We start from the raw sequence: 25286 nt of genomic DNA on the forward strand, positions 1-25286 counted from the left end.
TCAGTTTGCATTTCGCTCTGCATAACCAACATTCCAAAGGTCTGATATTACTTTGGTCATTTGTCTCTAGATCCTCTTTCTAGTGTTTCCGCTTATAGTGAAAACTAAGTGACCAAATTTGAGCATAATAATCCATATATTGTCTGATCATTGCTTTACACAGTGGCACCACCACCACTCCTTATCTCTCCTTGTCAGTGTACTTCTTATCACAGCAGCAGTATGATGTGCAGTCTTCACAACATGTGACACTTGCAATGTGCCCTCAGAACTTTAGCTTATTGTCAACCATCACAAGATTTCAAATCTCTTCCGCCTTGTGAAGCACAGCTCCACCAATACATTATAAAGCCTTATATCTTTACATTCCAAAGCTCACCTCACATTTATTAAATTAAAACTTTAACTCCACTTATTTGTTCAACCGAAAATTCTGTTTGAATCTTCCTTGTAGAGGTTTAACATTAGCAGTACTATTCCTTATAATTCTACCTAACTTTGCATTGTCATCAAACAGTTAAGATATTCAGTCAGTCCACATGGAATATCATTAATGGAGAAAAGAACACAAAAGAATTAAACATGATAAAGAGAACATGAAAACTGAGGATGAACACATTCTAAATATCTGGAGTTATTATTATCATTATCAGAGACCTCCAGTGTTAGAGATATCGAGGGAAGCTACATATCACCCACTCCAGTTATCATAGCTTTTTTTGAATTTTCCACACTACCAGCACTCACCATCTACAAAGGCAGGTCATTCTAATCGCATACTGCTCGATGAGAGGAAAAGGTGGCTTTCACCTTTTCTTGGTTGCATTAATTTTCAACCTCCATGGATGCCTTCATATTCCTCACCTCCCATAAAATAAAAAATTCCATCTAATGGTATACTACATGACCTTTTTAGAATTTTGTAGGTCTATATCATATCATCCTCTTTCTCCTGTATGCTTGTGTCTACAGTCTGCACCTTCTCAGTGTCCTCATAATGTATAATGCACAATCCTGATATTATCTTTACTCTCCTTTGCACCCACTCTTCTGCATCTGCTTGGAAATCAGGAGACCAGATCTCTGTGCAGTAGGCCAAATGTGGTTCAATCAAGGTCTTGTAAAGAGGCAAAATGACTTCCTTATCCTTATTTTGTCAATGTCCATTTCAGCATTGCAATTATCTTCTGAGTTGTATTTGCAGTCTTTGTTATATGCCCCCTGAACTTCAAGATCTTTCACCTGATCAGTTTCTTCTGGCACAATCTTGCTGATATAATATGCCCTTGGATATTGCAATTCATATCTCATCTCACTAAAGTGTGATGAACTAATAACCTTGAAATGCTCACATTTGAAGCCTATTCAAATCATTTATCAAGTGCTTCATGTCTCTTTTCAAATCCTTCCCAGTGTTATTAATGTAAAGATTGAATAATAATAATATACTAAGGACTGATAATTGAGATACACTACTGGTCACCTTAATCTTGTGGATTACACTCATACACCAGTTTTTGATATTTGTCAGTCAGCCATCCTCTTATTCAACCTAATAATTTATAATTCAGTCCCAATATCCTCCAACTTATGCAACCACCTTCCATGCTGCATTTAAAGACTCCTGAAGACATTACTCTATGTAGATAGTTGCATGTATGTAGAATAAAGAACTGCTTAATATAATTTAAACATCACATTTAATACTACTTTTCCTTAATAACTGATCTGCACAGCTTATAAATAATGATGGAGATAACTTAAAATCAAGTGTTAGAGCCCTCATTTCTAATTTTACTAGTTCTATAGGCTCTCCATTCAGAATGCAGCTGATGTTTCTATATTTCTACCTATTTTCATTGTCTGTCTTGTTTGCTGATTTTATACCAAATTCATTACAACATTTATTCACTTTAGTCAGGGAATCTTGCAGACTTGTACTGAATTTATTTAGAAATATAACATCATCTGCATAAAGTAAAGAGCTGAGATTAACATCTCTGATTTTGACATCAGATTTAATACCACTTTCCTTTATAACATGATTCACATAGATGACAAAAAATAGAGGAGATAATGTATATCCTCATCTCACACCTGATTTAACATTAAACCATCTTCCTGTACCTCCTTCAATTCTTACTGCTGACTTACAGTTCAAATAAAGACTAAATATTGCTTGATATAATGTCCTATTTACATCATATAACTGTAGCATTTTGAATAGCTTTCCTCTTTTCACCTTCTCACATGCCTTTTCTAGTTCTATGAAACTTAAATACACATTCTTGTTATATTCCCATGATTTCTGATTTCTCAACTATCTGTCTTAAATTGAAAATCTGATCCTGACAACCTCTATTTGGTCTGAATCCAGTTTATTTTCTTCACTAAGCTTCCATTCCACAAACTTTCTTAGCCGTTTCTCAAGTATACTTGCATTATCAGGAACAATCAATAGGGAAATACCTCTGTATTTCTCACATTCAGCTTTATTCCATTTATATAGATGAGAACTATGGCAGCTCTGCTCCAATCCTCTGGAATTCAACCTTCTGACAAGGCCCTCTGAATTATGTAGCCACTACAAAACTTTTATGCCTCCATATTTGAGGATTTCTGGTTGAATACTACCTACTTTGGCTGCCTGTCCACATTTCAGGCTTTTGATAGATTTTTCTACCTCAAGTGATATGTACTCCTGTTTGCATTTTTCTTGAAAATTTTCTGCAATGGTTCTGTCACCACTTATTTTATTTAGCAGTCTTTCAAAGTAATTATTCCAGACATCTAGGATATCTTTATCTTCAGTTTTAAAGACACTTTTATTATTTCTGACTCTTTTTACAGTTTTCTTTCCTCCATTTCTAAGCCTTTTCAATAGTCTTCAGAACATTTTGACACCTTTCTGATATTTACCTTCTATATTCTTACCCAAAGTCTTCCCATGACTTTTGTTTAGCTACTTTAAAACACAGATTAGTTCTTTTACATATTTCTCTATATTCTTTTAGGACATTTGCAGACTTACTTGCTAGGAACTTTTGGTATGCTTTCTTCTTTTCCAGGACTGCCTCTTTAACTTCTTGTGTCCACCAAGGCATTTTTCTATCCATGAAGACAACTTCACTGCATGTCTTCCTTGCTGAATCAGTCAATTTTCTTTAGAGTTTGCCACTGAGACTCCAAGGTTTGTTTTTTGTTTTTGAACTGTTTCATTCTTTCTTCAGTAATATTTGTATAGTTGAGTCTACAGTTTACCTGTAAAAGCTGCTCAACTTTAATTCTTTTTAAAACTTTTTTACATACTGTTCTTTTCAATGTGATATTCAGTTTTATCCTATATAAAATATAAAATAATATATAAAATAATTGCAATGACAAATTTGGTAGGAATATTAAAAAGGACTGAAACTGTGGAAATAGGTAGGAAAACAAAAAATGCCAAGTTAATTTTCAATCATAAACCTGTAAAACACATCAGGAATTTTCTCTATTTAGGCACAATTTATTGATGATAGCAAATTAAATATGGAATAGATAATACAATATGTAAGTCTGATATGGTAGCTGCTACTTGAATAAATTTATATGAAACACAAAACCAAAGCTAGCAATGTTCACAACAGTGTTCAAATCAATTTTAACTTATGGCTCAGAGAATTAGGTTAGAAATAAAACAGTTCAGGACTGGAGACCACAGATATGAGAGTTGGGTGAGATTGTTAGTATTCAAGAATGATTAAGCAAAGCTAATCTAGGATAGTATCTTACATAAACAAAATGGATGATGAAAGACTAGCAAAAGAAACAAAAGATTAGCAGAATGAAAGTCCAGAAAAAAATACTCAAAAGGAGACTTGAAGTATAAAGGGATTGATACAGTTAGGATTTCTTTAGAAGATCAAAACAAGAACTGATCAAATCAGACATGACAAATAATAGACCACTTTGAAGAAAGCTGTTGATACATATCTGGGCATGAAATATTATATTGGAGTAGCATATTATTTTATATATTTTGTAAAATGATGATGATTACTGTGTCAAATGCATTAGTCCAGAGTTGTTGTTGTTGAGTCCATTGAAGAGCTTCTGGATATGACTATGGATCTGTAGAACTGCTTTGGCAATCTGTTGAACTTTAATGGAGTAGAGCTTTTCTCTAGGGTTATTGTAGAGAGCAGCAGCAATTGCTGGACAAGAATAGATATGGACAGGTGTTAGTTCAACTCCTGGATAGTTCTTGCATGTTTCATAGCTACCATCTGGCTGAATTTTCATGCCTTTAAAATATTCCATCCTTAGTCTGATGATTGTGGCTATTTTCATTAATTTCACTGATTTTATTCTTCTTCTTGATAGTTTGTTTTACCAATCTTATTTTGGTGACAGAGTTAGCATCAGTTAGTGATAGTAGGTGTAATTTTTGAGGTAAGTATCTTGCTGCTTTGGCTAGTCTGTCTGCTCTTTCATTGCCTTCAATATTTACATGGGCTGGTAAATATTAAAGGCAGTGAAATATTTAGAAGGCAATGAAATATTGCAATGTACAGCTCTTATTTTTCAAATTTAAAGTTATTAGTAGTTCATGAATTTCCTGTGTGAGTTTTGTTTTCCTATTTTTTAATGCCTCAAGTGTAGATTTTTAGTCGCTGTAGATAGTTATTCCTTCTGTAATGTTTATTACTGGATTTGAGAGATAGAACTCGAGAGCTGTTTGTATGGCTGTTAATTCACAAGTGAAGTTTGAAGCTCTTTTGCCAGCTGTGGTTTTGATTTGCATTTCCTTGCCTCCAGGTAGAGTTAGAAAAAACCCTGAACCTCCTTGGTTGAGTGCTTCATCAGATGATCCATCAGTGTAGGCAGTGGCATGGTTTAGATTATTTAAGTGATGTGTAGTGTCAAGTCCCTTTCTTTTATTTTCTTGCTGTGAATCCTTTTTTGAAAAAGGTTCTAGTCTGGTAGAATAGTGGAAAACAATTTTTTGCTTATTTCAGTGGATCTAAGTCTATCTGTTTTCTAATTTCATGATCATATTATAAAGTAGATCAGGGGTGGCCAACCTTTTATAGTTCATGCATCAATTTTTTCATTTTTTAGTTAAGATGCGCCATACAAACTTATACCACTTTTCGGTGCTTTTAAAATATGGTAATATGGATAAAATGATTTATTATATATATGGTAGATAGACACTTTTAACAGTTTTAAATAAAAGGATTTCATATAAAGACAAGATAAACATTAATTATTTTATTGACTTTTGAAATTGCTTTGCTTTTGCTAAGCTTAATGTTTGGAGTTAAATCATACAAACATACAAACTTATACCACTTTTCGGTGCTTTTAAAATATGGTAATATGGATAAAATGATTTATTATATATATGGTAGATAGACACTTTTAACAGTTTTAAATAAAAGGATTTCATATAAAGACAAGATAAACATTAATTATTTTATTGACTTTTGAAATTGCTTTGCTTTTGCTAAGCTTAATGTTTGGAGTTAAATCATACAAACATACAAACTTATACCACTTTTCGGTGCTTTTAAATTTTTAAAATATGGTAATATGGATAAAATGATTTATTATATATATGGTAGATAGACACTTTTAACAGTTTTAAATAAAAGGCATATAAAGGCATATAAAGACAAGATAAACATTAATTATTTTATTGACTTTTGAAATTGCTTTGCTTTTGCTAAGCTTAATGTTTGGAGTTAAATCAGTTACAGAAAGCATCAAATAGTTTTAAAAATTTGAATCAGTCAGTCGCGACTGTAGTTTGTTCTTAATCATTTTCATTTATGAAAATGCTTGTTCGCATCTGTATGTAGTTCCAAAATGACAGATATAACTCTGAGCAAATTTTCTCAGTTCTGGAAAATGTTCACAGGGCAACGATCGCCAGAAATTAATTATATCAGAAGCATCTGGGAGTGATGGAAGTTCATTAAATTTCATTTTCAATAAAGAATTGGTTCTGAGATCAATAAGTTCCATTTGTATGTTACTAGGCATCGTAAAGATTTTTTGTTCAGTAAGTGAAAAGGGATTTATAAATGCAAGTATGCAGTCTCCTTCTTCAGCAAAGTCGCTAAAACGAATGTTAAAGGACTCTTGTAATAATCTGAGTTTCTCAGTATATTCTGTAAAGTTGCCATTATTTTCAACAGATTCACTATGTTCTTTTAAATGTGGAAATTGACTTAAATCCCTATTTTCTAATTGGGAGATGAACAGTTTTAATTTCATTTTGAATGCACTGATGTCATTTACTAAGCTAGGAAGCAATTTGTTCTTGCCCTGCAGTTTCAAATTTAGATAATTGAGGTGGCTGGTAACATCAACTAAAAATGCTAAATCAAATAGCCATTTCTCATCACACAACAGGACTTTTTCCTCATGCAGCTCATCCTTCTCTTCCAGAAAATTACGAACACTTTCTTTCAGCTTCCAAAATCTACTGAGAACTTGTCCTTTAGAAAGCCAATGCACCTCACAGTGAAGGATGAGATTTTCCATCCTTCCATATCTAGTATGGAAGGATGGAAAATTATTCATATTCCATATCTAGCAGTTCACAATATTCTCTTTTGTTTAACCCTCTTGCTCTAATTTTATTCACACACTTTACAACTGGTATCATAACATGCTTCAAATTTAGAGTTTTTCCACACGCAGATTCTTCAAGTATAATACAGTGATACTTTAGAAGAGAACGACCTAAAAACCTTTCAAGTCACAGTTCCAGAAACTCTACCTATCATTGACGGTGCTCCATCAGTGCAAACACTGATGAGCTTACTAGAATCTAGTTGTTGATTCTCTAGACATGACTTTACTTTGTCAAATATGTCTGACCCTCTGGTTTTTCCATGAAGTGACTGAAGACCGATAAGTTCTTCAAAGATGTTAAAATTACCATCAATTCCTCTTATAAAAATGCTTAATTGGGCTACATCACAATATATCAGCGGATTCGTCCAAGGCTAAAGAAAAGAAAGCACAAGCATGAACATGGTCTTTTAAATGCTCAGTAACATCATGGGAAAGTTCTTCGATGCGTCTTGTAATTGTTTGCTTGGACAGAGCAATTTGGTTTACTTTTCTTACAACATTCTTATCATCAAGACATTTTGCAAATTTTTCGAGACAGGGCTTAACAACTTCCTCTCCATCAGAGAAAGGCTTGTGTTTTTTAGCCAACACAAAGGCAATTTCATAAGATGCCTCTAGCATTGCCACACTTTTCACAACTTCGTTTCACAAATATATTTTGTCTCTTTTTTATTTCTTCCTTTTTCTTAACCACCTATTCTTTCCGCAACTCAGACCCAGGAACTCATCATCATCATCATCTAATTCCTGCCATGTACCCTCAAGGGGTGTACAGGATATGATATTACTACATGAAAAAAAATTACATCATTATTAATTTCCTATCTACAATTTTCCTCCAAATCAGTCTATTACTTGTCAAGACTCCAACATTATCAGATCTTATATTTCTATCGTCTAAGGCACTTTGTACCGTATCAATCCACCTATATCTTGGTCTTCCTCTGGGTCTTTTCGCTGCCAACCTGGCAGAGAACACTTGTTTTGCTAATCTTTCCTCGCCCATTCTATTTAAGTGACCATGCCACCTGAGATTAGCTCTGCTAACACATTCCTGGATGCTGACAATGTCAAGTTCTTTCCTAATATCCTCGTTTTTAATATGATATTGCCATTGATGCCATCTGTTCACGCCTATAATCTTTCTCAGGACTCTCATATCTGTGGTCTCTAGTCTTTGGTCCAGTGTTTTACTTCTGACTCAGCTCTCAGATCCATAAGTTAAAACTGGTTTGAAAACTGTCTTGTATACAGCTAATTTAGTGATCCGACTAATTTCTCTCTTATTCCATATGAATTTATTCAATTGACTTCCCACCATACCAGCTTTGCTGATTCTGTTGTCTATTTCTATATTTAATTTACCATCTTCAGTAAAAATCGTGCCTAAATAGCTGAAATGTTTTACTTGTTCCACAGGTTCTCCATTCATAACACAGTTGACATTTTCAATGATTCTACCTATTTTCATTGTCTTTGTCTTTTTATTGCTGACCTTCATACCATATCTATTACAACAGCTATTCAATTTAGTCAGAGAATCTTGCAGACTTGTAGCAGATTTATTTAGAAGTATAACATCGTCTGTGTAAAGCAAAGAGCTGACATTAACATCTCCAATTTTGATATCATGTTTAATACCACTTTCCTTCATAATGTGATCCATATAGATAATGAATAACAGAGGGGATAATGTACATCCTTGTCTCACACCAGATTTAACATTAAACCATCTTCCTGTACTTCCTTCAATTCTAACTGCTGACTTACAACTCAAATAAAGACTAAGTATTGCTTGATATAATGCCCCATTGACACCATATAAATGCAGCGTATTGAATAGCTTCTCTCTTGGCACCTTGTCATATGCCTTTTTCAAATCGACAAAACTTAAATACAGATCTTTGTTATATTCCCATGCTTTCTCGACTGTTTGTCGTAAAGTGAGGATCTGATCCACAGCCTCTATTTGGCATGAATCCAGCATGTTCTTCACCAAGCTTTTCTTCCGCAATTCTTCTCAACCGTTTCTCAAGTATACTTGCATAGATCTTGTTAGGAACACTCAATAGGGAAATACCTCTGTAATTCTCACATGCAGTTTTATTTCCCTTTTTATATGTGGGTACTATGAGAGCTGTACTCCAATCATCGGGAATTCGTCCCTCTGTCCAGGCTTTCTGAACTATGCAGTGCAGCCACTGTAAGACACTTATACCACCATACTTCAGCATTTCTGGTCGAATATCATCTACTCCTGCTGCCTTTCCACATTTCAAGGCTTTGATGGCTTTTTCTACTTCAAGTATGGATATGTATTCCTGATTGCATGCCTGGTCAGTGTTTTTTACCACTGTGCTGTCATCACTGCTTGTTTCATTTAGCAGTTTTTCAAAGTAATTACTCCATACTTCAAGGATATCTTTTTCTCCTGTTTTCATGTCACCTTTATCATCTCTAATTCCTTTTACAGCACTCTTTCCTCCATTCTTAAGCTTCTTCAACAACCTCCAGAATATTTTGCCACCTTCTTGATATTTATTTTCTATATTCTTGCCAAAGTCCTCCCATGACTTTTGTTTGGCTAGTTTTACACAGTGTTTAGCATTCTTGCATTTGTCTCTATATTCTCTAAGAGCACAAGCTGACTTATTTGACAGGAACTTTTGATATGCTTTCTTCTTTTCCTTCACTGCCTCTTTAACTTCCTGTGTCCACCAGGGAGTTCTGATTTGTTTATCCTTACAGACAACCTCACCACATGCCTCTCTGGCAGAATCAATCAATGTTTTCTTCAGAGTTTGCCACTGAATCTCCAAGGTTTGATTCCTGTTCTCAAACTCTTTCATTTTTTCTTCAATAATCTTTGTGTATTTTAGTCTACAGTTCACATCTGAGAGCTGCTCAACTTTTATTCGCTTTAAAACTTTCTTACATGTTATTCTTTTCAATATGAAATTCAATTTTATCCTGCTCAAGACTAAATAGTGATCACTTCCAATTTCAAATCCTCTGTACACTCTGGTGTCCTGCACCAGGGAGAAAACATCACTATCAACAATAACATAGTCAATGAGACTTTTCTTATTCCTAGCCTCTTCTCTCAATGTGAATTTGTGCACATTTTTATGTTGGAACATGGTGTTAGTAATAACCAGTCCATGTCCTGAGCAGAAATCCAACCGATATTTGCCATTATTATTAGCTTTGCGCTTTTCTCCAAATGTTCCCAAAATATTTTTGTATGTCTCACAATCATTTCCTACTCTGCTATTTAGATCCCCAACAAGGACTGACTTTTCATTTTTCATTGTGTCAGTTGCTTTTTGTAAAGCCTCAAAAAACTCCTCGACTTCTACCTTAGTAGAACCTTCTGTGGGACCATAGGCACAAATAAGTCTTATTGTCCAGTTCCCCATTCTCATATTTGCCCACATTACTCTACTTGAGACTGACTGCCATTCAAGAAGATTAGCCTCGTATTTTGTGTTGAATACTATGGCTACTCCTTCTTTTTCCTTGATTGTCATTGCCTGAATATAACATTTTGTATTTATTGCTCAGAAAGATCTCACCAGTTTTGGTCTTTTTTGTTTCAGTCACCCCTATTATGTCGATCTGGTATTTATCTAATTCCTCAGCTAGCTCCATTTCTTTGCCATTCAGGCTTCTTACGTTGATAGTACCAATCTTTAACTCTGGTGATGTTGAGTTGGGGTTTGTTTTCAGATTTGTTCCAGTAGCTGACTTTTCGCTGTTCGTCCTGGTTCCCTGGCGAAAACAACGGGGGCCTTGTTTAACCGGGCGACGCCCCAGCCAGCATGAAATTCTGTCATGTTGTACCATCATTTTTTATTTTGGTTTAACCAATAAGAATACAATTTGGTCGGCTAAATCCCAAATTGCCAGCCCATCCTCGTTCATTCAGTATCCAAGTAGATACCCAACAGGGTGCACCACGAGAAGGTGAGGATTGGACATTAGGTCAGAAGCCCTGGTCGGTTCTCCACATTCCTTTAAAGGCTATGTGGAGGTCTCCTCTCAGTTATACAGCTTTGACCCTTAAGTACCCCCGACCCAGGAACTAACTTCAGTTTTTCTTCTAATTCAGCTTGATGTTTTCTATAGTGGCTGTTAAGATCATGTCTTCTATTATCTGAGAGAGAGAGTGCTTAAATAAGAACTAATTTTCCCACAGTTCATTAAACTGGCGTTTGCTGTCACCTTCTGCTTTTCTTCTGCTCATTTTCTTTTGCAAAGTAATGGGTAACTGACTGTAAAAAAATTATTTCAAAAAGTAAAGCTTATTATTAAATAATTTAAATAAAATTATTTTATGGTTTTAAACATTATGAACATTCAAAAACAGTTCTACAAGTTTAAGATAAGATTCCTGTTTTCATGAAGGCCTAATGCAGTTCTATAAGTTTAAAAATATTATATATATATTTTTTCATAGAGTGTTTCGTCTCTCTCTTTTAATATATTATGTCAAATGAAATACAAGATCGCTTCCCATAAAACAGTCGATCAGCTGGCAATCACACACACAACCCAAACATCCTCATTACGAAAGCTTTGCAGATGATCAGTTAAATTTAGGAATAAATCTACTATACGTAAATAAAAAGGAAAGATATTGTATTAAAAAAACATAAAAACACACACATACAAATACACCGAATAATTGCAGGTTTCAGTATCAGCAAATTAAGGGAGCGGGGAAGAACTTGACATATGTGTTCAAAATGAAAAAAATTATTTTTAAATATACAGAACTATATTAAGCCTTCATGAAAACAGAAATCTTATCTTAAACTTAAAGAACTGTTAATAAAAACATATAAGTTCAAAAACACAGAATTATTCACTCACATCGAATCAGAAGTTCATCGAACGTTATGACGATAGTCAGCCTGTAAATTGATTGAGTAACTGGTGGCGCATGTCAGCATTTGCCAGTGCTTGTTGCTTCAAGATCAAACAAGTATAATAAGTGCGCACTCTAGAATTCAGTGGTAGGTTAATTGTGTGTTTATATATGTATATATATATATATATATATAAATAAATCGTATACAACATTTTTTTTAAATTTTTCTCTGAGGTTCAGTGCGCCACTTCTAATCATGCAATGCGCCACTTTTGGTGCATGCGCCATAGGTTGGCCACCCCTGAAATAGATGATCTCTTTTGTCTAGATTTTCTTGTCCAGGCATCGAAAGTCCTGAGTGAGATGTGATCCTGTTGTTGACTCCTGATTCTGTTAGTGAATTTAACTGTGGAGAGTTTTATTCTGTCTTCTAGTATGTGAAGCCCACACTCTTGTTGAGCTTTTAAATTATTTGGGGATGATACTGCACCTATAATAATTTTTGGTGCCCTTGATTGTACTTTGTCAAGTATTTTTTTTTTTTTTTTTTTTTTTTTTTTAGCTAGTAGAAACTGGAGCCCAGATTGATGAGGCATATTCCATAGTGGGTCATATGAGTGCGTATATGTAGTTTTGAGTGTCTTTGGTTTTTCACCCCACTTTGTTCCACAAATCATTTTCATGATATTAATATTTTTAAGAGCTTTATTAGATATATTTGTAATATGACTTGTAAATCTCCGGTCAGTATCTAGGGTTAGACCTAAATATTTTGGAGACTGTTTTTTCTATTTTGGTATTATATATTTTGATTTGGGGATTGTAATTGCATCTATTTTTTCTATCAGTGGAGAAGATGCTCAGTGTTGTTTTTTCTGAGTTTATTTATAATTTAAGTTCCTTTGCCTATCTTTCTAAGCCTTTTATTGAATTATTTAGGATTGTTGAGGATTACTGCTTGTGTGCCAGATTGCTATATCATCTGCATAGCATTCTATTTTTGTGTCATTTATTATGTGAGGATAGTATTGTTCATGTAGATGAGAAATAGGAGTGGACTTAAAACAGAACCTTGTGGGACACTAGCCCAAGTTCAATGCATGTTGGAATAAATTCCATTAACTTTTACTTTCATTTTTCTTCCTTTAATGAAATCTGAAATCCAAATTAATGTGTTCTCCCTTATTTCAGTATCGTATGCAATTTATATTAACTTTTATCTCCAAATGCAATCGAAGGCCGGTGTGAGATCCAAGATTATTGCTGTTGTCTTCTTTGGTGGTTTTTCTTGAAAGCCATCTATGACTGATTGGCAAAGATAAAATAATTGATCGTCTGTACTGTGTTGAGACCTGTATGCAGTTTGGTAGAAGTTGATCTTGTTATTTTAAAAGAGCCAATTCATAAGTCTAGTATGTATTATTATTTTCTTTAGTTTACAGAGAGTGCTATTTGTCTGTTGCTTTTACAGTCACTAGGGTTTTTGTTAAGTTTTAGTAAGGGTATATAATGACTGATGTTTTCCAGATTTTTGGTAGTTTACCTGTATTCCAGGAAGTATTAAATATCTTCAGAAGGCAGTTTTTGGCTATTTTCCCCATGTTTTTAATCATATGTCCAAAGATAAGATCAGTTCTGGGTGATTTGTCAGGGTCAATTTGACTAATTTCTGTTTCTCATTCTGTCATTGTGTCCTGAGTAAAGACATCTTCAGAAGAATAGGTTCTGGATTGTATTAGCAAATGTTTTGCAGTTTTTCTGCACTTTGTCTTTGTTGTTGTATTGCAGTTTGCTTACTTTAGAGTAATGTTTGGCTAGTATATTTGCCATCTGTTTGTTTGTTGCTGCTGTATTAATTCCTGAGAAAACTGTGTTCGAAGAGTGATCAGTATCCAGAAGTGTTGTGTTATTTAATAATCTGATGACATTTCAGTTTTGTGAGTCTTTTCTTGGATCTAGTGTATTGCAGAATTCTTCCCACTTTTTTTGTTTGCAGTTAAAAATTTCATCTTCTATGTTTTGAGTTAATTCTATTAACTTCTTTCTGTTGTCTTCTGTATTATTTTGTTTTAACTGTTCATTGATAATATCTCTTTCGGTGATCATAGCATTGATATTATGATCTTTCCAAAATGAAACCCAATTGTTTTTCATGAGTACTCTGGGAATTGAATTTTTTGTGGCTCTCTCTTATGTTGTTAGTTAATTGGAAAGGAGGAAAATAGTTCCACTGCATAAAGGTGGTTCCAAGACTGCTGTTGTAAATTACCAACCGATTAGCATATCAGGAATCATTGTCAAGGTCTTAGAGAAATTAGTCAAGAAAAGAATACAGGATTGGATAGATGAAAATGGGATATTGTATGGGGGACAACATGGTTTTGTGAAGGGTAGATCATGCCTCAGTAACTTGCTCACGTTTTATAACACAGTGACGGCTGAACTGGATACAGGTAATGGGTTTACAGTGATACTACTGGACCTTGCCAAGGCCTTTGATAGGATACCACATGTAACCCTAATCAGTAAACTGGAGCAGATGGGTATAGATATAGGGTTGGTGAGATGGATAGGAGGGTGGTTGAAGGAGAGATATCAAAGAGTGGTTTATTCAGGAGTGGAGTCTAAAAGACGTCTTGTGACTAGTGGAGTGCCACAGGGCTCTGTTCTTGGACCACTGCTTTTCAATTTGTTCATCAATGATATTGGAAAGGATCTGAAAGGAAGTGTTCACTTGTTTGCTGATGATGCAAAGTTGGGTAGAGCAATTGTGAGTGCACAGGATGTCAAAATTTTACAGGATGATTTGGATAATTTGGAGGACTGGGTTAGGAAAAATGGATGTCAATTTAATGTGGCAAAGTGTAAGGTTATGCACTTTGGGGTGAAAAGAATAGCAGCAGTATATCGCATTGGTAGAACCATACTCCAGGAGATTGATGAGGCCAGGGATTTGGGCATGTTGGTGGATAGGGAGTTGAAGTTTAGGGGGCACATTGCAAAAGTAACTAAAACAGCTCACCAAATCACTTGGCTTCTGAAAAATACTTTAACATGCAGAGATGAACAAGTTGTTGTTCCTCTGTATCGAGCCTTGATAAGACCCCATCTGGACTTCTGTGCCCAGCTATGGGCACCAAGGTTTCTTTGTGATGGGGAGGAAGTGGAGAGGATCCAGAGACGAGTGACCAAGATGATAGCAGGTCTGTGGAATGAACCTTATGAGAATAGGTTGAAGATTTGTGGGTTGCAGAAATTGGACGATAGGCGAAGGAGGGGTGATATGATTGAGACATTCAAATTACTGAAGGGTTTTTATAAGATTGATCCAGAAGATATTTTTGAAAATATGACTGGTGGTGGGAGGACTAGGGGCCATGCATGGAAGCTGGGCAAGAGCGTGGTTGACAAGGGTGTTAGAGCTAGGTTCTTTACTTGGAGAGTGGTAAATGAGTGGAATAAGCTTCCAGAGTCTGTTGTGGGTGCTACGACCGTGAATGAGTTCAAGGCAAGGTATGATAGATACTGTGTGAATGTTGAATAGTTGTTCTTGACATGATGTTAGGGCCTCCCTTGATGAGTCTGTCGACTCCTTGGAGTTTCCCGGAACAATAATAATAATAATTCTAGTAGTTGCTGAAGTTCTTTACTAGTGGGTGTGCCAGTGCAGTATGTTTCTAATAGTTATATGTATTTAAGCCAGTTTGCTTTTCTGAAGTGCTGAGATCTTTTTGTCTGTGGTTTTTGGTCTAAATGCAAATTAATGATTGTGATAATAGGTCTATGATCACTGATGGCATTCTTTAGTATTATCCATTGTTAAACTTGCAGTTTCATAATCTACTGCTGTGATGTCTAATTCTGATTCTGTGCCTGTTATTTTTGACAGATATGTATTTTGCTTGTTTTTTATGATCTCAAGGTTTAGATCATCAATTATGTCTTCTATTTGTGCTCTTTTCCGATCTAGTTGTGGGGAACCCCCAAGTTGGGCTTTTGGTTTAGATCTCCTAAAAGGATCTTTGCATCTGACATTGTTTGACTTAGTTGCTTAAGTAGTTCTGTATTTATATCTGTGTCCAGAGTGATAACAGTTATTAACAATGTCAGATGTTCTAGCCATTGTTAATCATGGTTGTTTTGTTCATCTTTAATATGTTCACCCATTCTAGATTTCTCTTAAGTAGTCTGTGTAACATGTCTTGTAAATGCCTATCTCCTATAATGGCAGATGAGGTTACTTCAGTGATCTTAGTATAGCAGAGACTTTATTGCATATCAGAGATTTTTCCTTTTTGACCTCTGGCTTAAATTTACATATTTCATTTGTTGCCAATATAACACTTCACCTCAACTTCACCTCAAATCTAGTTATTCTGCAGTTCAGCTATCCCAAACAGTCAAGTTATTCTCTATGTGCACACTAAACTGTCTCAGTTCCTCATTTCTACCAATCATAATTTAAAGCATTTCTTCTCCTAGTGTATATATATATATATATATATATATACATACATACACACACACACACACACACGAGGGTGGTCTGAAAAGTTCTTGGCATAACAATGGCAAAATTATTTTTATTTTTCAACATAATCTCCCTTAAGACTAATACATTTATTCCAGTGATGCTCCAGCACCATTATCTAGTCCCTGTAGTGGTTCTCAGTAAGATCTGCAAAATACCCCTCTACAGCTGCTATCACCTTTTGATTCGAAGAAAAACGCTGACCAGTGAGGAAGAGTTTCAGTTTTGGGAAGAGATAGAAGTCAGAGGGAGCCAAATCTAGGAAATAGGGTGGATGTTTCAACAATTCATAGTGCAGATCCCTTAATGTTCCTATTGCCAAAATATAAACTAGAGCTTGTTTATTATCCTGTGTGCTCTTTCAACACTGTTATCTTTTCCTTAGCAATAATCCTTCCATCTATGCCATGGATGTAACCAAATTTTTTTTGTAGGCAATTTTTAACACAATTTGTTGCAGATTTCCATCCCTGTGCAAGTACTTCGCTTGTCACATTCAGCCTATTACTTGTTACAATAACAGTGTTGAATGGGATTTTTTAATTTTTAATGAATTTTTACTTCCCTATGGTGGACTATTTCTTTCAGTTCTCTGATCCTGCCACTACACCCAATGTATAATATATTTCTGCTGGTAGGAATTCCTCATTCCACTTTGAATTCCCAGAGAGAAATTCCCAGTTTCCAAGCCTTCAGTAAATATATATACCAAGGAAGTCCTATATATTTATTGAAGTAGAAGTGGTATATATAATGGTAACTCTGGTTTTACAAACGAAACCAAGGTTATCACATTTGGCTCAGAATATATGTTAAAGTCCATAATGCCCTTAAAAATATAATAAACCAGCCCCTCCTCCCTCTCTTTCTCTCTGCATACCTTATAATTTACAAGCAACCTGCACCTGTAAGTTTCCACTTAAATGCATATCTGTATATCATTCTTTGGTCGGGGTTGTAATTATGGCCAAAGGCTATGAAGCCCAGTATAGTACACTTTGGTTTGTGTGTTCTCTTGCAGGTAACTTCTCTGTTTTCTAGGATGCTGTTGAAATATCCTTATAGATGTTCCTCATATCTTAGACAGCATTTGAAAACAAATCTTTCCATCTGAAGGGCATATATTTCTTTTTTTGCACAACTGCACCACAAATTCAGGTTAGGGATAAACTAATGAAGTCCATTCTATCTCATTTTTCATACACAAAAAAAGTTCCCTTCAGTACTACACTTGTGGTGCAGAGTACTTCTTCTCCTTAAATATTCTAGATTTTGTTCAAAGAGAGTAATTAGACCGATTAATGAACTTAACATTTGTTTCACTCTTTGGTTTACTTGTCTTCTACAGATAACCTGTAATTTGTTTTTGAATAAATTTCCTGTTGTTTTATCCATTACATATCTGTTTATTTAAGAAATTTTTCTCATTTTTTTAAAAAAAAACACTTTTTCTCTAAAATAAACCTGTTTTTTAAGGGGAAAAGTGCTCTCTCACCTACAGACACCATCCTTTCAGGCAGTGCATTCCAATCATTCACAACTCACCATGCAAAATACCTGCTTCTTTTACTCCCTTGCTCAAACCCTTCTTATACAGCTTCCAGAGAAGACCTTTTGTTCTCCCCCCCCCCAATCTCCCACCATTTTATGAAAAACTTCTTCAATGTTAATTTTATAACAACTCTTACCAACTTGTACATCTCCATCATATTATCCCTCTTCCTATTATCAACTAGAATCTGTAAATTGCATCATCTCGACCTTTCTTCATATTCAACATTCCAGAGATCAGAAACTATTTTGGTCAATCACCTTTGGATTTTCTCCAACATCTCTTCATCCTTTTGAAAACCAGATGACCAAATCACAGTAGTCCATATGTGGGCTAATTATTTTTGGCTTCATTAGCTAACCCCTGTTCATAATGAATTTTTGTTACCATAATCAACTTGTATTCCTCATGGAATTGATTATACAATGGAACCAGAATTTCCGTACTTCTACAAGTCAATGTCCTCTGTATCATTGCCGGAATTCGTTCTGTTGTCCTCACAATTTTGGCAATAAGCCCTCTAAATATTAGATCCTTACCCACTATCATCCCAAGGTTTCTTATTTCCTCCACCTGCAACAATATGTTCCCACCAAGAGTAAATTCAACATCCCATCTTTGTTTTCCAAATTTTAAACCCTTACATTTTCCAAGACTGAACTGGCATCCCCACTCTCACGCCCATTCACTCATTCATTCAAATCTTCTTGTAAGGTCACAATATCTGCTCTATTCCTCATAGTTCATCCCAACTTTGCATCATCTGCAAACATCTGTATATCCATATTCAAATCTTTTCCAATATCATTAACATATAGATTAAACAGCAATGGCCCTAAAACAGACCCCTGAGCAAACCCTAGTGACTTTCCTCTTCTGGGATATTGCTCCTCCCCATACACGACTTATTGATACCTGTCCGACATCTAGTCTCCAATCCATTGAACTAGTCTAATATCCAATCCCATCTTCTCTAGTTTAACTGTCAACTTTATCATGCAGTAATCTATCAAAAAGCTTTTGTAAAATCTAAGTATACTACTGTGTATTCATCTACCACATCCAATGATGCTCTCACCTTATTGTAATAAGTAAGTATTAGTAAATTACTAGATTACTGAAACATGACTTCCCTTTAGCAAATCCATGCTGTCCATCAAATATAATACCATTCTTGTCAACCCAATTCTGGATCATGATTCTCACTAGCCTTTCCAACAACACCTGATACACAGATTGGCCTATAATTTGATGCTTGAATTCTGTCACCTCCTTTATGAAGTGGTACAATATTGCATTCCTTCCTTCCTTCCTTCCATTCCTTTGGAACTTGACACAGTGTAAGACTCATATTAAACAAATATGACAAGGGCAATATATGAACTCCCTAGCACATTCCTTCAAAATACATGTTTGATATATCATTAAATCCCACAGCCTTATTTACATCAAGTTTGCTAAATTTTCCATTTCCCTCTTGCTCACTTACAGTTAGTCTCTCCTCCTCATCATCCACTACTCTCTAACTCTGCATGATGTCACATTCACAAGGATGAAAGACCTTTATGAACTGATCATTAAATATCTCAACTATATCTTCCGAAGCAGTTGTTCTGATATCATTTTCTCCAATCAGTATCATCCTGCCATAATCATTCTTTTTTTTTTTTTTCTGATTACATATTGAAAGAACTCCTAGGATTTTTTTTTTGGCTTCATTAGCTAACTGCTGCTCATAATGAATTTTTGTTACCATAACCAACTGATTCACCCTCCTTGCCTGTTCTTGTATTCCTCATGGAATTGATTATTACCACTCGTGTTATGTTGCCTGTATAATGCTTTTTTTCCCCTGTGTATCACATTCTTGATCTCTTTATTCATCCATTTCACACTTACCTTATTTAACCTTTTGATCCTTGGTACATTTACTCATTGCTTCTATTAGATAGTTCTTGAATATCACCCAAGCAGCACTGATATTCTTTCCACCCAAATCTTCATTCCATGCTACTGCTACAAACTGTCTTCTGAGCTTCTCATAATCACTAGTCTTGTAGTTCCACATTTAGCTTTTCCCTACAAAAGTCCACATAAGGTTGGCAACCACCCAGGTGATCACTTCATGGTCACTCACCAACTGGAGGGAGATTTGACATCTCATTTATAATACATCTGCTGATGAAATGATCAAATACAAGACTTTCTCAATCTTCATGTGCCCTCTGTTACATACTGCCTGAGGTAATTGCTCCTCAGAAACTCAAGAAACTAATTTTCTTTAATTCCGGTTGCTATCTCGTCATCCCATTCTATATATTGCTCTAATTAAAATCACCCATAATGATCACCTTTTCCCATTTGTTTGGCTAATTTGCTTATCCATTTCCTGGTCACTACCCTCTGCATTACAAGGTCTATAACGATATCCAACAAAGTATTTAATTCTATTCACCTCTATCTCACATCATACTGCCTCAAAACTACTACTGCTATTGTTCCCTTGCATCCCTACCTTGTAGGGACATAACGCTTTCTTTTATCATCAATAGCACTCCATCTCCCTTTTTACCCTTTCTATTTTCATGTAATAAATCATACCCCCCTTCCATCTCTATTCTTGTCAGGATGTCATTCTCATCGAACCATGTCTCACGTGTAGCAACAGTTTTTGGGTGACCGAACTCAGTCAATGCAACCATTTAATTTCCCTTGTTTCTGATACTTCTAGCATTCTTCACAAGCATAACAGCTCATTCTTGGATCTATAACAAGTTTCACTGATACTACTTATTAGATGTAACTTTTCCACACTTTCCTTGAGCCATTTCTTTTTCTCCTTACTCATTCCAGAACCTTCTTCATATCCAACTGTTTTCCCTATATCCCAGGTCATCCCCTTCCCTTTTTTTTTGTCTAGACACACATTCACATCCTCTTGCAGCATCACCCTTTCTCACGGTGTGTTCCCCTGTCCACCCTGAGCCTCCCTATTTGTCTTGTACACTTATTCTCTTATTCTCTACTCTGATGTTACCTACTTCTTCATTCATAAGCACCACTTCAATCTCTTCTTCCCTACTCTCCTGCTCTTTCACATTGCTTCTTACTTGCTCAGATTCATTCTCTGAACTCATTACTCTCCCTTCCAGCAGTAGCCCTCTCTCCAAATGTCTCACACCAAATCCATTTAAATGCACTCATCACTCTTATTTAGTTCAGTTCTTCTTTCAGACTCATTCCAAACATTAACAAACTGCACTACTTTCTCTTCACGCATTTCTACTAACATATCATTCATAATTTTTGCTCTCCACCTCATTTCATCACTGTCATATTTGAGCAACACACTGTGACTATGTTTCCTATGACACTGTTATCTTTTATCCTTCTCAATAACCTGATATCCAATTTTATTACATTCTCCTTGTTGCCAGTGATGTTATTTGTCCCTACTGTCAACTCCTTTGCTTGCTTATTTCTCATATCCAATGCCTCAATTACTATATTAATTTAACTCCCGAGAAGATGTACGAGATTCTCGTTTACCAAACCTGGAATAATCAAATCGCCAATACAACACCACTCGCAGGTCTTTCACTACCTTTTTCATACTGACATCATTATTTTTCACTCTTCCATACATATCTCCAATTTTCTTCATTTCACTCTGCATCTGTCTCATCCTCACCTTTCAAATCTTGTGTCCTTTTTTTTGCTATCATTCACTCTTGCTATTTTATTGCCAGTCACACACGCTTGTTCGCTATCAACTCCACTCGCTACCTTACTGTTAATTGCATTCTGTTTTTCATGTCATTATTGCCCACTTTATCATTAATTTCACTCTGTTGTTCAACATCGTTATCTCCTGCTTTATGGTCAAAAGAACGTTTTTTCTTTCTATCACTTCCACTCAACATTTGCACAATCTTTAACTGCTGTGTTGGTTTTGATGCCATGTTCCCTACTCATATTTAAGCAAGCCTCATGGTCCATCAGAATATTGATTTCCTACATATCCACACTCATTCCTTTCTCTTATTCAGCCTCTCTGCATAAACAACCACGGTATCTTCCCACTCATGCATACTAAATTCACAGCACTGTACCATTTTTGAGAAATCCATGCCATTTATATTATTTGTCTTCTGCACAAACCTATGCAATGATTGCCTTTCACTGCCATGTTGTATCAGTGCTATCAAAAACAATGAATTTATGATAATATTGCCTAAGAAATTTATCTAAGCACCACATTTACATATATCACACTAATACTTAATCGACAATTTAGACAATATTGGTACACATTTAAATATAAAATTTACTTATCTTGCTGCAGCCCATTCGATGACCACCATCCCTTATAAAGGTTCATTAAATCGTAGACAGGATTTTAAAACAAATCTTTCCATCTGAAGGATAAATATCAACATTGTTTACTTATATTGGAGGGTTGAGTATACTCTTTTATATCTTAAAAATGTATACTTTTTTAATAGTGTTAATTTTTTTTAAAAGTTTCAAGAATAAGAAAAAAAAGTAATGCCATTTAAATATTATTTTATAGGTTTCTTTTAATTTTGATGTTTAATTTTGAAATTTAAATGAAAGAGACAACAACATTTCTTTTTTATAGATTAAAAAAAAAAAAATCTATGAAAATGACAGAGACAGATCGAGAATATATATAGTCAGACAATATATAGACAGAATATTATCTGTGCCTACATATTTATTTGTCTATGTATTCTGATAGATAAATGAAAGAGACAACATTTATTTTTAGTAGTTTTTTTTTTAAATATATATAGACAGATATATTCTTTATAGAACATTTTATATACCCATACTTTTTTTTTTTACCGGTGATGTTTTGCCCTTAAAGCTAAATGATCTATAATCCTTCTAAAGATCCAAGTGAAGGCTGTTGTGACAATTTTCATTATATGTTAGTCACAGAAGCACACTCCTCCTGTTCACTTGCTTAACCGACCATTTATGTATAATGCACTTGCATTAGTTTCCTTGATCTGTCTCTGTCATTGGCTATATCTGGTGTATGCAAAGTGTCCATTCAGCTGTCCTAAGTCTTGCATCCATCATGTCATTCTGCAGGTCTTTTGTTGTCAGTTTTATTTGACAATTGTGTGATTAACTGGTCAAACACACACAGAAACTTTTTTTTTTATCTTTTCAGAACCAACTCAGTCTTGGCCATCATGCATGAGATTAATTGTTCAGAATTCTGACAGACTTCAGCCTGGTAGTTTGCTGCTTGTTACTTGCAAAGGTGCTGTAGTCGGAAGATTAAACAATCATAACCTCTGTATCCCAGATCAGAGTGTCAGCAAAGTATGTTCTCTTTATTTAATTTGGTATAGCTGTAAATCTTAATCACTTAAGATTTTGAAATGATGATTGTAATGTACTTTCACAAATAAACTTTGTGAAAGTTTATTTGTGATCTCTACATTTCTCAAGTATGCATTTTGAAAATTATCTCTCTTCTTCAGATTTTAATAAAACTTGCATGTACATTTAGCCTAATGAATCAGCTTATTTAGATGAATATGGACAAGAAGAAATTTTTATAGCTTGAGGGGAACCCCACCATCTGCTTGGTATATGCACCTCCCATGTCCAGAATATATAAAAATGATTGTAGATTCCTTTCAGGTAGTATTGAAACAGTCTTATAAACACATGAGAAGTGTTTGTATTTATAACCTAATTAACGACAAAATTGCTGTCAGTGTGTGTGCACATACATGTGCACCCACACATTAATCCTTTCATCATGAATATATGGCAGAATTATTTAAAGTTTGTTAATAAACTTACAGCTAATATTTATTTAGTGTTACACTACACTACATTGTCAGAGCCATAGTGAACAAGGTTAAACAATTAACAGTTTTGAATTATAGATTAGAAAGGCCATATATACAAGCTGACTCACATCATCCAACTAGTCACAACAGAACATTCCCCACATGATGTGACAACCTCCAGAACCTTGAATTGTGTTTACAAGGCAAGCTGGGTTCATTGCTTCATGGGGCTTCCACCAAACTCTATGCCTACCATCAGTACAGAACAAATAAATATGAGTACAGAACAAAGTGTACCATGACTCAATTGGGCCATGACTTTTTTCCAGTGTTCAGCCACTGTGTTCCTGACACCACTGTAGACGAACTTTCTGGTTGATAAAGCACTCAATAATTATTAACCTAAACAGTTTTTTTTTTTTGTTGAAAATCATAAGGTTTGTTCAAAATTATAATATTTTTCAAAAAAGTATCTTTCTTTAAGAAAAATGTCAATAGGTTTCTTCCTTCTCAATCCTTATCTGCACCTCACACACACAGCACTTACTTGCTATAGATTCTTGTAACTCTTGTGTATGGGATTAAAAAAAAAAAAAAGTAGCTCTTTTCTTCCCTCCACCAAACATAAAGTACCCTTGGTTACTTTATGTTTGGTGGAGGCCAGGTGTTTACACAGAATCATGGAATGATATCATTCCATGTTCATGCAGTTTCAATTATTATGGATAGGCTTGTTATTCTACCAAGGTTAGGCAGGAAGAACATATGGATTACATTTTCCTTCATAAAATTAAATGGAATCATGTAACTGTTTTACATCATAGTCTTAAATGGTAATTATAATTAATTTTTCTGTCACTGTAATGAACTAATTATAAACAGACGTCTCTCTTCTGTCTGTTAATTTTTATATGATTCAAAAACTGTTACATTAATTGATAATGCATAGGGAAATATTAGCTGTAAATTTATTAATAAATTCTAATTTTTCTATGTCTAATCCATTAAATTTAATAGAGCATGTTTCCAACACATGAGGTTAAAGACTAAGTCATTTCAAGTGCTCTGTATCATGGCCAGAGGATGACATAATAGACTTTATCTTCTTGTCAGTAATTATGGGCGCACACTACTTTCTTCAAGATTAATTAAAATAAAATTTGATGTTTCAACCTTTATATCAAGGTGCTTTTTAGGAATAAATACATATACAGGAGGAAGGTCTGGAAAGTTAATACTGTGTTGGACCTTCTTCAGCCTAAATTATAGCACATGTGTGGTTTGGCATAGATTCTACAAGATGCTGGATTGTATCTGTATTTACAACATATCGGGCATTCACCAATCACTCCTTTAACTGGCTCAGATTTGACAGAAGAGGGCTTTGCTCGTGAGTCTGTTTTTCTAACATGTCCCATATATTCTCAGTGGGGTTCAGATCTGGACTTTGTGGTGGTCAGGGAAGATGGTGGAAGTGACTGTCATGCTCACTGAACTGCTGAAGAATTCTTGCATGATGGACAGTAGCATTGTCGTTCATGAAACAGCCATCATCTGCTAGTTATAAAGTCAACATTGCAGTATGGACTTGATCGGCAATGGTGTTCTGATATTCCTTGGAGAACATCCCTGATATTGCCTTCCAACAATATCAAGTGGCCCATTCCGTACCAACAGAACATTCCCCACATGATGTGACCACCTCCAGAACCTTGAGTTGTGTTTACAAGGCAAGCTGGGTTCATTGCTTCATGGGGCTTCCACTAAACTCTATGCCTACCATCAGTACAGAACAAAGTGTACCATGACTCAGTTGGACCATGACTTTTTTCCAGTGTTCAGCCACTGTGTTCCTGACTCCAC

General features: G+C 35.1%; 1 protein-coding gene across 2 annotated transcripts in view; it reads left to right on the top strand.

The window, feature by feature from the left end:
* LOC150098226 (angiogenic factor with G patch and FHA domains 1-like) overlaps window positions 1–25286 on the top strand; it is a 287180-nt gene that overhangs the window by 93367 nt on the left and 168527 nt on the right. For both annotated transcript variants that reach the window (XM_090406375.1, XM_090406374.1), the window contains exon 7: window positions 22790–22944. In XM_090406375.1, the coding sequence (XP_090262501.1) occupies window positions 22790–22944 (155 nt within the window). The remainder of the gene's footprint in view (window positions 1–22789; window positions 22945–25286) is intronic.

Source organism: Typopeltis vanoorti, chromosome 16, assembly GCF_054136105.1.
Source record: "Typopeltis vanoorti isolate ZY-2024b chromosome 16, IOZ_Tvanoo_1.0, whole genome shotgun sequence".
NCBI lineage: Eukaryota > Metazoa > Arthropoda > Arachnida > Uropygi > Thelyphonidae > Typopeltis > Typopeltis vanoorti.